This window comes from Vombatus ursinus, unplaced genomic scaffold, assembly GCF_900497805.2.
Source record: "Vombatus ursinus unplaced genomic scaffold, bare-nosed wombat genome assembly UNPS02014798.1, whole genome shotgun sequence".
NCBI classification, from domain to species: Eukaryota; Metazoa; Chordata; class Mammalia; order Diprotodontia; family Vombatidae; genus Vombatus; species Vombatus ursinus.
This window is the reverse complement of record NW_020954576.1, coordinates 75,215,855-75,230,581: the sequence shown is the minus strand read 5'-3', so window position 1 is coordinate 75,230,581 and position 14,727 is coordinate 75,215,855. Positions and strand designations below refer to the sequence as shown.

Genomic DNA, 14,727 nt, shown 5'->3' with positions numbered 1-14,727 from the left:
ACGACAAATGATTTGAGCTCTAGTCTTCCAGGGCTCTATCCACTTTGCCAAGGATTATAGATCAGAATTTGAAGAGATTGGTGGATGGGACAGATTGGTGAAAAAATAAATGGGAGATTAACACTAGGCTAAAAGGTGGGAGTGTTGAGACAAAGGGAATGAAAGTAAGGTTGTCAAGTTATTAAAAAGTGATAATGAGCTCTAAATAGTCTTAGCCATATTCTTAGGGTTGAAGTTGTAAATATTTATGTGTAGTTTCAAGAAACGAGGCTGAAAATCTCAACTGTTATGGAGATTCGAGGAAATTCTGCAGTGACTTGATCCTCATGCTCAAAGTGTAAGCTGATCTTCCTGGGGAGAAGGCAGAGGGACTCAGAGTATGCCTCTCTGCACTCTGGGCTGCTAGGGAAAATGAATCTCCATTAAACTTAGCAACATGGATGACAACAGCTTCCCACTTTTGGTGATTCACAATGACACTATCAGAAGGAAATTCGCTTGTATTTGAGTATTGAAAAAATCAAGTTTGCAAGTCTGAGACAGAGGAAGAATAGATAGATAGAGGTCAGTTGCTTTGAAAAGGATCTAGGCATTTCAGTGGTTGACAAGGTTGACCGAAAAACTAATAAAATCTGGGGCTATATTAAAAGGAGCGGAGCATCTAAGAATGGGGAGATAATTCCACTGCTCACTATGCTGTTCAGATCTTAGTTTTGGGTGCCACGATAATAACCTTAAGCTATTAAGGACATCGAAAAGCCAGAGATTATCAGAGGAAGGCAACTAGGATAGCGAAGGGCTTTGAGTCCATAACATACGAAGTTTGGCTTAAGGAACTACGCATGTTTAAAAAAAATTGAGGGGAGGGGAACATGATAGCTGTCTTTAAGTGTATTTGGAGGATTGTAATGTGGAACAGGGATCAGACTGGTCCTTTTGGCCTCAAAGGGCCAAACCAGGAACAATGGGCAAAGAGGCAAATTTAACAATGAGAGCTGTGCCCAAGTGGAAGGGGCTGCCTCAGGGGTAGGGGGGATCCCCCTTCTTGCAGGTTTTCAACCACATGCCTGGAAGACCAGGTATGTTTTTGGGTATGTTATAGTGGACATCCTTTGGTTTGTGCATTGGACTACATCACTACCAAAGTCCCTTCTAACTCTTCAATTCTGTACTTTTGCAATTCTGTACTTAAGTCTGGGGTCGTTGGAGGGAAGAGACTATGTACAAAATGAGACTCAGGGATGAGAAAGAGAAATTCAACAGCCTGCTGGTCTCAAGGGGACCATACTTTGGAGTATGGAGAGACCATACCTTGGAATGGCAAGTGATCTTACTAGATGGAACGGACTGGGGAGGAACTAGTAAGAAGAAAGGAGCCATAGTATCTGGCCAGAGGAGAAGCTACAGACTAGAATGAGGTGAAAAAGCCTGGAGATGAACAGCTACAAACGGAGTTGAAGAAGCAGTCACATGCCACTATAGATAAAAAGACACTTCCTCTCCTCAGCTTCCACAGATTCATCGTGGGGAAACTTCTAGACATAATGAAATATTCTTTAAACACTATGGCCCTTACTATGAGGTATGTGTGGGGAAGATGCAGGGATGAATCTTGATTTATGATTGCATAGGAAGGGTTAAGGTAGTGGGCAGAGATAAGAACTCCAAGACTATGCATCCAGCCGGCAAGAATGAGCATTCCCACTGAGTGATTCCGGCATCTAGGGACCACGAGAACAGAGCCTAGACAGATACTATATCTAAATGGCATACTTCTGAGATCCTAGAAGTCTCCACATAGGAAAAGTGAAAGCTTGAGGGTGGAGGGTAGTGGGCAATCTCAGGGAACCTAGAACCAGACAGAGTGTGAGTTGGTTTGAGAGCCAGAACCTGTATTTCTTGCTACTGAATCCAAGTTGCTGATTCTTGGCTTGATTTTCCTAGTTTGTGGTTCTTGGATTTCCACTCAGTAACATTCTACTGTCTCAACTGGGCTTCCCAGTCTGATTCCCTTAGTAAGGACCCTGGTTTGAACTAGATTCTACTCCTCCAATGTCAAACTATGGCAAAATCATGTGTTACGTACAACAAAAAGCCATCATCATCAATTAACCATTCCAGACACTGCTTGTTTAAAATTTAGCCAGCTGTAGGTCTGGAGCTAGATTAGGAGACTAATTTTATTTTATTTTATTTTATTTTTGGCTAGGCAATGGGGTTAAGTGACTTGCTCAGGGTCACACAGCTAGTAAGTGTCAAGTGTTTGGTCTGAGGCCAGATTTGAACTCGGGTCCTCCTGAATCCAGGGCCGGTGTTCTATCCACTGTGCCACCTAGCTGCCCTGGAGGCTAACTTTAAATAGAGTCAAAAATTCCCAGTATCGTGTGATATTTTGAGGGTTTTGCCAAGTTGGGCCATGTTCACTTCCTGGAAAGGATTGCTGCATGAAGAAGAACATGAAGAAGAGTTGCCTTTTTGGCCTGAGATCTTTTACTTGCTTCTTAAGATCAGAGTCAGTCATGGCTCTAAATGCCATTACATTACACAAATACTAACTGTCCTTTGAGGACTAGCTCTAGATCCATTTATGTCATGAAGCTTCCCTGACCTCTTTCAAACCATAATGATCTCCCTCCTCTGAACCTGTATGACACTTATCTCTACCACTCCTTTTAATACTTAGATGTCAATACATGTGTTCCAACAGAAAGTGGTATGATGTAAGTAAGTACTGGACCTGGGATTAGGAGAGATCCTGCTTTGAAATTTACTATTTTTATGACCTTGGCATACCACTGAACCTCTATGCCTCAATTCTGTAAAACAGGGATAATAAATGCAATATCTACCTCATAAAGTTTTGGAGAGTGAAAACACTTTACCGATATTAAATAAGTTATTGCTAATAGTGAATTTTTACGTGCTTTATTTTCTCAATTAGACCGGGAGCTACAGGAAGGCAGAGTCTTGACTTCATAGCAGGTGCTAAATGAGTATGCTGATTGATGACTGATATAAATGTCTGATCTAAAAAGGAACCAATTTTCATGAATTTCAATTTACTATGATATAGCATGAGCTCACTCTTTAGACTTTTAATTCTGTTGTTAAATAATAGAGAAAACATCAAATCTCATTGAAACTTTGAATGTTATAAAATAGATTATAGTAATTACCTTGAAAAATTTTGACTTCTTCATAAGAAAGTTCTTAGGGTTTATCTAACAGAATCATTATTTCACCTCTTCCCCCAAGATAAAAATACTTAACCTATAAAAACTTGGTGAATACTGCTATTTGTTGCCGTTGTCAAATCTATGCTTCCTAGATAGGTCCGCAGAAATCCATTCTCTGAATAATTTTGGTAGCTATAGTGGACATGTTTGTCATCCCATATTACAAAATTTGGCAATGCTGAATACATGAATAGTGCACCCAATTTGTGCCCAGAAGGCAAAGTCAATGAAAAGTCTTGTAGATACCATTTAGCTGAATCTTCGTCATAGAACACTAAATACAGCCAATCATAATTATAATGTGAAGTCATGCTTAACAACAAAGCAACTCCAGTTGGGTCTGAGGTATAAGTAGCAAGACGTATAGAAAATCCTTTCCATGACTCCTCTTTCACATTCAGAATTTTCATGAGGTCTGCAAGTCTTGTTAATAAGTAAAATTTTAAATGAGAATATCCAAGGAAGATTTCATTTTTTGTCCACACTATTATCTGACTCAATTCTAGTCCATCCTGCAACAAAATTAAAAATAATGATTACAGTAAGGGATTTTAGATAGTGTTGTAATTATTGTCTTCTCAATTTTATTCTCTTTTAAGTTCTAGAGTTATTTTTAATTAAGCAATTATTATGGTCTACATTTTTTTTTTTTTTTGCTTTTTTTTGGTGAGGCAATCGGGGTTTAGTGACTTGCCCAGGGTCACACAGCTAGTAAGTGCCAAGTGTCTGAGGCCTGATTTGAACTCAGGTCCTCCTGACTCCAAGACCAAAGCTGTATCCACTGTTCCACCTAGCTGCCCCTCTATTATGGTCTGTATTTTAAAATATTTCGGTATACCAGAGATAGGTGATTTCATCCTATCCCAGACACTTACTAGCTGTGGGATCATGGAGAGGTCACTTAACTTTCCTGATCTCTGTTACCTCATTTACAAAATGTGGACAACATCTTCAGTAGCTGCCTTCCTCAATGGTTATTGTGAGTAGCAAATAAAATAATACAGTTAGTCCTTCCACCTCACAGGGGTGAGGGGTGAGGCATTCTGGAAAATCCACGTAAAATTTTTTGGCCCTCCTTCAAACTAGAAACTAGAAAAGAAGTCTGAGTTATTATGGTATTAAATGATAAAATATGTTGATATTATATGATACTATACATATATTTTATGCATTTCTGAGTTTCTAAACTTTTTCTGTGTTGTCTGCTGTCCTTTGCTTGTTGTCTGTGGTTTCCACAAAACTCCTCCAAAATTCCCATTTAATTTCTTTTACTGACCTGTGATACATTAAACGTCACAATGTGGAAGGGATGACCGTATATGTAAAATGCTTTGTTAAACTTAACCCACTCTGTATCAGCTATTGTAATTTCCAGTCATCCTAATCTGTTAGGTTTTCCTCTACTAATATAGATCCCAATCTCTCTATGACTTAGTAAAGGACCTTTGAGATTTACCATGACTGCAGCATTCATTCTCCCTCAACCAGTCTGATGACAGGACTCTCTGTACTTGGTTAATAGCTCATACATAATGCCTTTCCATGTTTATGGGCCCTGCCAAAGCTTGTGATTAGTTGGCATAGTCATTAAGAACTCAACTGTGGTCACCTCCATGCCACAGTGAGGCCCTAGGGCAGACTTTTAGAACAAACAAATTAAAGTTAGCAATTATAAAATTTTTATGCTAGTTTGGTTTAGTTCTGAAAAACCAATCTGAGGCACAGGCCTAAAAATAAGGCTAAAAAGTTTTAAGTATGAGTTGTTGTTTGTTTGTTTGGTTTTTTTATTGACTAGCTCCACATACTATATATAATTTCCATGTGTAGCAATGATAATAGTTTCGACTCTCTTTTCAAACCAAACTGGACATCAGCCTTCTCTCTTTCCTCTGCATTTCGCCCCTTGGTCAGCAGTGTCACTTGCAACTTGGTTCCAAGCACAGTCACTTTGTGTGGATACCCAAACATTGGGTTGTCTCTGGAGAACCAGGATCCATAAATATTTGGAAAAACAAACAAACAGGGCAGACTCTAGGCAGAGAGTAGCTTATAGTAAGAGAGATGGGGAATTTATGGCACTTACCCAAGGTTCATGTTCTGGCCCCAACTTTAACTACAACCCTGCCTTAGTGGGCTGGAAGAGAACAAGGTGAGGATACCACATTATTTGATATAACCTAGCATATGTGCAATTTAGTACGTGTCCTTTCTTGTTGTGAAACCTGTAGCAACTAGATTACGTTAAATTAAACTAAACTAAAGCAACTGCTTCAGTACAGAACCACCATTCATGATTGGACTAAGGAAAGAGCAAGGAGGGAGAAGTTGCAGAAAAACTATCTGTTGCTGATTAGTGCTGAAGCATGGTCATGATCAACGTCTTACTGAGGAACTGGGAATCAGGGAACCCTGGAAATAGGAATTTGGTGGGATAGTCATTCTAGGGCATGGATTTAATCAGGGCAAGAAGTTGAGCCTAGAGAGAATTCCTGAGTAAGAGGCAACATGGGGGCTTGGAGATCAGGGAATCATGGCCATTTTTACTACAAGGATTATAGAGAAGTTAAGAGCCAGGTGCCCATGTAGGTCAATAGGGCAGGAAAACATATTTCACAAAGAAGGGCATGTGTTAATAATGGAGTAGTAAATTCACTTCAGCAAACCAGAATAGAGAGGATAGGCCAAAGGGAGTGGTAGAACAGAAGTAAGGAGTTTCTAAAATCTCTGGGAAAGCATAATAGGTGGTTGCCCAAATTAGTGTAAAAAGGCCAGAACTCTAGAGAAGAAAAATCACTGTGAAGATAGCAAAGGAAAAGTTTTTTTTTTTTTAAATTTCTTTTACTCATCCAAAGAGTCAGGAATAAGAGTTCCATCCTCCCAGGCTTATATAGCCAGAGGGTATGGTACAGAGATTTGTAACCAGAGGTCTGTGGATAAATAGATCTCAGTGGGGAGTAGGAAGCGGGAAAGATGGTCTGAGAACTTGGAACTTTTAATATTTTTATAACTAGATTTCAATATAGGTGGTTTTCTTTGTAATGCTATGTATTTTATTTTATGCATTTAAAAGCATTATTCTAAGAAGGGATTCATAGGCTTCATCAGACTGTCAAAGGGGTGTATAATACAAAAATGGATAAGAATCTCTGGTATAGTGTCAAAGTCTTGTGATCTCCAGTTTTAAGCTCCCCCCAAATGCCCCCCCCACCCTCTACCTTTGACACTGACAAAATGTAGACAATAACTCAGATGATACAATCAACAACCTTGTGACAGATTTTTCCCTATCAAATCCCTTTGCTGAGATCTCAGGGGAAAGGGGACATGAACTTTTATAGTACCTACTATGTGTCACAAATATTATCTCTTTTGATTCTCACAACAATTCTGTAAGGTAGGTGCTACTATTATCCCCATTTTACAGTTGAGGAAACTGAGGCACACAGAGGTTAAGTGACTTGCTCAGTGTCACACAGCTAGTAAGAGACTGAGGCTGGATTTGAACTCAGATCCCCCTGACTCCAGATCCAGTGCTCTATTTACTGCATCAACTAGCTGCCTCTAGAGTAACAGCACAATATGGCATCTGAGACTCTACCAAGGAACAGCCATACCACAGAGAAATACAGAATCACAGAAATTGGAGTAGGAAGGGACTTAAGCAGTAGTCTAGCGCAACTCACGCCTGAAAAGAATCCCCATTACAATTTACTCAACAAGCTGTTATCCAACCTCTACCAGAAGACTTCCAATGAAGTAAAATCCACTACTTCCTAAAGTAATTCATTCCACTTTTGGGCAGCTCTAATGGTTAGGAAGTTTTGCCTGATATCAAGTCTAAATTTGCTTTTTGTACAACTTCCATCCTTGACTCTCAGTTTTGCTCTCCGGGGCCAAACAAATAATTAGAAAATTCATTTGGAGAAATCATTCCTTCTCTTTCGTATGACAACCTTGCTCTCCTTGCCCATTGTAAGCACACTTTCTTTTGTGATGTTTGACAGTCATTTTGTTAATGATACATTCTAGAATTTCCTGAGGAATCAAAGTAGAGTTCACTGGCTTATAATTAACAGACTTTGTTCTCTTCCTCCCCCTCCTTTATTTGCACTTCTTTATCCCCATGGTATATCCCTTGTTTTACAAAATCTTTCATATATTACTGACAAAATCTCAAAAGTTACATTTGCAAGTTCTTGCAGTAACTGAGAATATAGGTAACTTGAATTGATCAAAGGCAACTCTTTTACCAAACGGATGCTCCCTCACAAAACCTTACTTACTTGGGGTATCAACTCCTTGTTAACCATTTTTATTGCAAAGGCTATTCTCTATGGCTGTGGTGAGGATCAAATGAAATAATATTTGTAAAGCTTAGTGCAGTGCTTGGCACATAGTAGGCATATAATAAATGCTTATTTCTTGTCTTACTTTTTTGGCCAAGAATATAGAAACCGAATAATTGAGCAGCTCTGCTTTCTCTTGGTGGTTAGTTATTATTATCCCATCCACTCCAAGCAAATTATAAAAGTCCTTTCTATATTCATCTTCTTTTCCCTTGAGGGATGAAAGTATCATTAAAACAAGTTATTTGGGGCAGCGAGGTGGCGTGGTGAATAAAGCTTTGGCCTTGGAGTCAGGAGGACCTGAGTTCAAATCCAGCTTCAGACACTTAACACTTACTAGCTGTGTGACCCTGGGCAAGTCACTTAACCCTGATTGCCTCACCAAAAAACAAAAAAAAAAAACCAAACCCAAAAAAACCAAGTTATTAGTTGCTTTGAAGGATATCTGAGGAAAGATCCACTCGATAGGCATTTATTAAGTTCTATGGTAAATGCTGGCAAAAGAAAAGAAAAAAATATAGTTCCTGCCCTCAAGAAGCTTACATTCAATTGTGCAAGACAATATGTAAACAACTAGGTTATTTACATATACCTACAAGATACCTACAACATACTACAATATGCATCGTAAATGGAAAGCACTCATGAGGTGGAAGGCATTAGAGTTGGGGTGGAGGTGGTGCTGGAACCAGGAAAGGTCTCCCAGAGTAGGTGGGGTTTGATCTGAGTTTTGAAGGAAGATAGAGAAACTAAGAGGCAGAGGTGAGGCAGTGGTCTAGGTATGGGTGATAATTAGTGAAAAGACATGGAAAGAGGAATTGAAAATAGGTCAATGTTGCTGGAACAAAGAGTATATGAAGAAGAATAAAGTATAAGAGGACTGGAAGGGTAGGAAAAGGTCAGGTTATTAAGAGCTTTAACTACCAAACAGAAGAGCTTATACTTGATCTTAGGGGTACTAGGTAGCCACTGGAATTTGATAAATAGGGACAGAGATAACCTGGTCAGACCTATGCTTTAGAAAAATCACTTCCAAAACTGAATAGAAGATGGATTGGAGCAGGGAGAGACTTAAGGGAGACTTGAGCTATTGCAATAGTCATTCCCCAATTAATAAATTGTCAGAAGATATGAACAGACAGTTTTCAAAGGAAGGACTCTAAACTGTCAATAGCTATATGAAAACTGCTTCAATTCACTGATAATTAAAGAAGTCAAATTAAAGCAACTATGAGGTCCCACCTCATACCCACCAGATTGACAAAGCTGACAAAAAGGAATGTGACAAATATTCAAGGGGCTGTGAGAAAAATAGGCACATTGATACATTTTTGGGTCCAGTCATTTCTGGAAAGCAATTTGGAACTGTCTCCCCAAGTCACTAAATGCATCAATATCACTACTTGGTATGAATATCCATAGTGATAAAAAAGAAGGAAACATTTGTGTAAGAATTATTAATTATTAATATACAGTACTTTTTTGTGGTGGCAAAGAATTGAAAACTAAGAGGGTGGCCATTAATTAGGAAATGAATCAACAAATGATGGTATATGACTGTAAGGGAATACAATTGTGCTGTTAGAGATGAAGAAGATAAGGCTTCTGAGAAATTTAGGATCACTTATAAGAAATGATGCAGAGTGAAGAGAAGAGAACCAGGAGAATGGTTTATACAATAACAATATTATAAAGACAAACAGCTTTGAAAGACTTAAGAACTCTGATCAATGCAATGATTCTGTGATTCCAGAAACCAGATCATGATGTATGTTAAACACCTGCTAACAGAGAAGTGACGGACTCACAATACAGAATGATTTGTAAAAAGCAGCTACTGCTTTGTCAACCCCATAGTTCAGATGCCTTTTTTCTTTCTTTTTTTTCCCCTTTGGAATATAATACAGGAAGGTGACTTTATCTTCCTTGTATGTTAAGAATCCCAGAGAAAGACCTGGCTATTTGGGGGATAGTTGATGGATATAGAAAGGACTTTTATAAAGGTTTTGCACTCCTATTCTGAGTGTTAGTTTTAGGCTGCTAAAGTAGATTCTAATAATATTGTTTATAACTTTAACAAAGCCAAATCAGTTGCCTAGAAACTAAGAACCATTCTAATATTTGTGGTAGATGCTATCTACACCATTATATACCAGACTGTCCTCTTACATGGGTTGGGCTAATTGATTCGCCTTCAAAAGTATTGAAACCCTTTTTGCTGTTCTTTAGTCATTTCAGTCCTGTCCAACTCTTTGCAACACCATTTGGGGCTTTCTCGACAGAGATACTGGAGTGGTTTGCCATTTCCTTCTCCAGCTCATTTTACAGATGAGGAAACTGAGGCAAACAGCATTAAGTGACTTGCCCAGGGTCACAGACTAATAAGTGTCTGAGACTGGATTTGAACTCAGGAAGTTGAGTCTTCTCTTTCCACTGTGCTCTTTGCACTGTGGCACCTCGCTTCCCTATTGAAACCCTACTCAAGACTTAATTGGTTAAGAGAAGTAAAGGCTCAGGATATTGACATAGCTTCCTGAGTACAAAAACAGCCATGAAGAGTTCAAATTCCTCCTCAGATTTCTGACTAGAAATCATTATGGGCAACACAGAAGCAGGGAAGCTACACTCAACTGAACCAACACTGTATTCCTTCCATGCTATGACTTAGTTACTTGAGGAAATCCATCTTCTCCCTGACCCTTCAATTGAGCTTGCCAATACTCTGCTCCTTCAACTGTTTGAGTCTCTCCACCCCTTCCTCTTCTCAAACTACAATGAGGTCCTCTCTTTGTAAAACATTCTCTTGGTAAAACAGCTTTTCATTTGTAAAATGTTTGTTGAGAACCAATAAAAAGAGGTTCAGGGGTTTGGTTTGGGAATCAAGTCTTGAAAACTTTGAACAATGTATGAACTCTTTAGAAGATTTTGTGTAGGTGGAAGGTTTCTGATTGACTAAGGAATTAGTTTGGGGTTGATGACTTAAAATTAAAAATGAAGTTTTATTAATGTGTGAAGTACTATCTAATGAAATACTGGTATTTGTTGGCAAGATCAAACAGAATAGAGACTCAAAGGTTTTATTTGGGTCTGTTTACTTGGGATGGAGGGGAAATGTTGCAAAAATATTAATATCTATTTTTGAGTCCCAAAACAGAAACTTTTCCAGTTGTCAACAAATCTGGATAGAATGGTTTGGGTAGGCAATGTGTCCTTTCCATTTCCAAACTATTCATTCAAACACAACCGTGGGCAGCCACCCTCTTCCAAACCTTAGTATACTCTGATAATGCAACCTGAAGCTGAGGGTACCTCTGCGAGACCCCATAAATGAGTCTGGTAGGCTCAGATCAGGACAGACATGCCACAAATTAAGGAACAGAAATAGATGATGATGCAGGATCACACAATCTCTTGGAGGATTCAGCAACATATCCCATCCTTATAGCTTAATACCGATCCCAGAAACATATTGGCTGTAATGTTGCAATTTGTAAACTCTGAGTTCTCTAGAAATAGTTAACTTGCAGAGGTATTAGGTCTGCACAAAAATTAGTATGAGTTCAATGGCAGTTATCCTCAAGGAATTAATTACAAGGATGAAAATGTCACTAGCTACCACACAGGTAATCTAGAACGATTTATGCAACAGGCAGTGTTTCGTGAGCTATCCAACAATTCCCCAATTTCAAGTGTGTTCTAGTAATCTTGTTGGCAGTCTCTGACTATAACTAGATAATTAAGACTCTCAAGGGTCTCTATTTGTAAATGATAAAAAAAACCTTGTTTTGCTTTTCATGTTTTAGTGTATATTCATTCAGTTTGTAGTCCTATCAATTTGTAGGAAGATGAGTAGATACTTTGTGAAAGGAAACACAGTAGAAGGTAATTATAAAATACAATCTGGGGGCAGTGGGCCACTATAATGGCTTATGGCATCTTTTTCAATAGGCTTTAAGAGCCAGGCATAGTGTGGCAACACCTGTAATTCCAGCAAGCAGGGAAACTGAGGCTGGCTGTCTTGAGCTTGGGAGATTTGAACTGCAGAAGACTAAATGGATGTCTGCATTTCTTTTCCCAATTTTTCCTCTACTTCTTTTGTTTGGCTTTTAAAATAAATTTTGTTTTTTTTTTTTTAAAGATCTCCTCCTTTAACTCTTCTAGGAATTCTTTTTGGGCTTGTGTCCAATCTGCATTTTTTTTTCCCTTCTGAGGCTTTGCTAGTAGATGTTTTCATGTGATTGTCTTCTGAGTTTATGTCTTGAGCTTCCCTGTCACCATCGTAACTTTTTAATGGTCAGATTGTTGTTGTTGTTTGTTCATTTTCCCTGCCTATTTCTTGACGTTGGACTTTATGTGAGAGTTGGTCTCTGCTCACCCCTGGGAGCTGGGGGGAGGGTGGCAGAATATCTAGCCTGAATTTCTGTCTTTTATGTCCTACTGCTCTCACAGATCAGTCTAGGGGCTTGTAAGTTTTTGGGGCTTCCAATGTGATGTGATCCAGGTTGAGGTCTGGTCACTACCCTCCTAGTCTGCGCTGTTTCTTACAGAGTAGAGCCCCAGCTCCCTTGTGACTGCAACCAATCCTCTCTGTCCTAGAACTGCAACCAGGAACTGGGGAACGGGCAACAAACCGCTCTGGAACTATGACCCAAAACTGGCTAATGAGCACCAGAGCTGCCAAATGGCATCTGAGTCCGAGCCAAGTGCAAGTAGAGGGTTTGCCTGGGATCTCTTTCAGACTGGGTGTTCGGTCCCCTTCCTGTCCTTGAGTGCCACAGCTGCTGCCACTGCCCCTAGCCAGCATTGCTGTCACTGCTTGGGTCACTTTGGACCTGGCATGCTCCCATCCAACCTCCACTTCTGTGTTCTGTTTTCTTAAGTTGCCCTGGGCTAGAAAAATGACTCATTGTGACTTTTTGTTGGTTTTCTGTGCAAAATTTGGTGTGATATGTTTTTATCAAGGTGTTGTTGTTGTTGTTTGTTGTTGTTGTGTGTGTTGGAAGAGTTTGGAAAAAATGATAGTTTTACTCTGCTATCTTAGCTCTACCCCCATGTGTTTAAATTTCTGATATGAGGCAATGCCATTTGGCATCGGCAAAGATCTCCTTCATCTTTCATCATTTCATTAGTAGTGCTTAATCAATTTGTGGTAGCATACTTTCATGAGATCTCCATCTTTTCCCTTTGACAACCTAAGGTAATGAGGTTGTGACATGGCTCACCCAATGACCAGTAATTTCCTGAGCCCTTAAATCAATTAATTCCTTCTCCTTTGACCTTGGCATTGGCAGGAAAATACCTCAAATACAACTCGATATATGCAATTTACTGGCTCATCCAGCATAAATTCTCCTGTATCTATAGTGATTTCTTTTTCTAGTTGGGAATTCCCACCACAGTCCAGAAATTCTTATTATCTTATTTCCAGGCACATAAGAGATGCTTCCCTTACTGCTCTGTTTTTCTTTGTATAACCAGGCCTTACAAACAGGAGTAATATACTAAAAGCACCAGACAAAGCAAAAAAGGTATAAACATGGGCTTAGAGCCACTGCTGAGTCAGTTACATAGACTCAAGTCTTTCTGTTGTCTAACTATTCCCTGACCCTATGTTGGTACTTCTCTGGGTCCTTCACCCCAACATAGTCCTTCTCTGGCTAGATCATTTGCCTGCACTCTCATCTTAATCAGGCTTGCAATGTTATCATGAAGTTGTTGTTCAGTCATTTTCAGTTGTGTCTGACTCTTCATGATCCCACTTGGGGTTTTCTTAGCAAAGATACTGGAGTGGTTTGCCATTCTTTCTCTAGCCCAGTTTATAGATGAGAGAACTGAGGCAAACTGGGTTAAGTCACATAGTAAGTGTCTGAGGCTAGATTTGAACTCTGGAAGATGAGGCTTCCTGACTCCAGGCCCAGCATTCTATCGCCTGTGCCACCTGGCTGCCCCATTATCATGAAGAGTGTCCCTTTAAGTTAAGAATTCTTAACCTTTTTTGTGTATCACGGACACCTTTGGCAGTCCTGTGAAGCCTATGGATCCCTTCCCCCTTTTTTTTCCCAAAGCGTACAATTAAATACATAGGATTATAAAGAACAGAAATTATATTGAAATAAAGTTATCAAAATATTTTTTAAAAGTTCACAGTTAAGAATCCCTACTCTGTCTATTAGTTTCTTACTCGAGCCTTGATTCCTTCTAGCCTGGGAGTTGGCACAATTTGTTAAAGTTTCTACTCAGGGATTGGTCCCACTTTTGAAATCCTCAGATTATTGTGAGCATATGATGAGATTACATGAAGACAAAAAAGAGTTTTGTTCTTGGTATGATTTACTCATAATTTCTCTGTATCACTCTGCTGAAGGAATTGCCTAAGTCCAAACAGACATTAATATTTCTCTCTCCCCTGGCTAGGGCTTAAATGCCAGTCCACACAAATGCCAGAATTTATTCTTCCTGCCTCTGGAACCTATGAAGAGAGACAGTGCCAAGCCTGGGCAATGTTTCATTGTTGCTGTCAGGACAGGACAATGCCTGAATGTAGCTAAGATGACCCTGCTGACCTATTACCACTCTACAGTCACTGCCTAGAGTTTCCAGAAGTGCTTACTTGACAGGTGAACAGGTAGAACTAATACTTGAAAGTGAAGCAGAAGCATTGCCTCCAGAGCTAGAAGTATTGTCAAAAGTTATGGCCTCTCATACTGGTATCCTCATGGCTAAAGGGAAGGTTGGTGAGCAGCTTCAAACAGAAGGCGAATGGTGGAATTTGTGGGAATTCATCTTGTCATGGGCTGCATCCTTGTGGTACCTCTTTGTCTAAACCCCTGTGTCATCTGCCTCTGAGGGTGGACAAGACAGGTGGTGCTTTTGTATCCATACCCCAGGGAAACGTACACTCAGATCAACATTCTGAACTTTTTGTCTTTTCTTGTCAAGAAATGCCACTGTGAGATACAATTAACTAATTTAGAGGAAAGAATCTCAGCATGCCAAATATTTTGGCAGCAGTTTATTCATAAGGGGGTTTTCCCCATACTTTTCCAACTACCCTACTATTGCAGAATGGTAGCCTGTTTAAATAACACTGACAGCATGGCATCATTGCACCATTCTTTAAATGGCACTTGGCACAGTGCCTGGAA

At 39.5% G+C, this 14,727-nt stretch overlaps 1 protein-coding gene across 1 annotated transcript in view; it reads right to left on the bottom strand.

Annotated features, from left to right (window-relative positions):
• LOC114049469 (cation channel sperm-associated protein subunit epsilon-like) overlaps positions 1 to 14,727 on the bottom strand; it is a 148,827-nt gene that overhangs the window by 70,596 nt on the left and 63,504 nt on the right. The window contains exon 6 of the mRNA XM_027870709.1: positions 3,271 to 3,748. Within this exon, the coding sequence (XP_027726510.1) occupies positions 3,271 to 3,748 (478 nt within the window). The remainder of the gene's footprint in view (positions 1 to 3,270; positions 3,749 to 14,727) is intronic.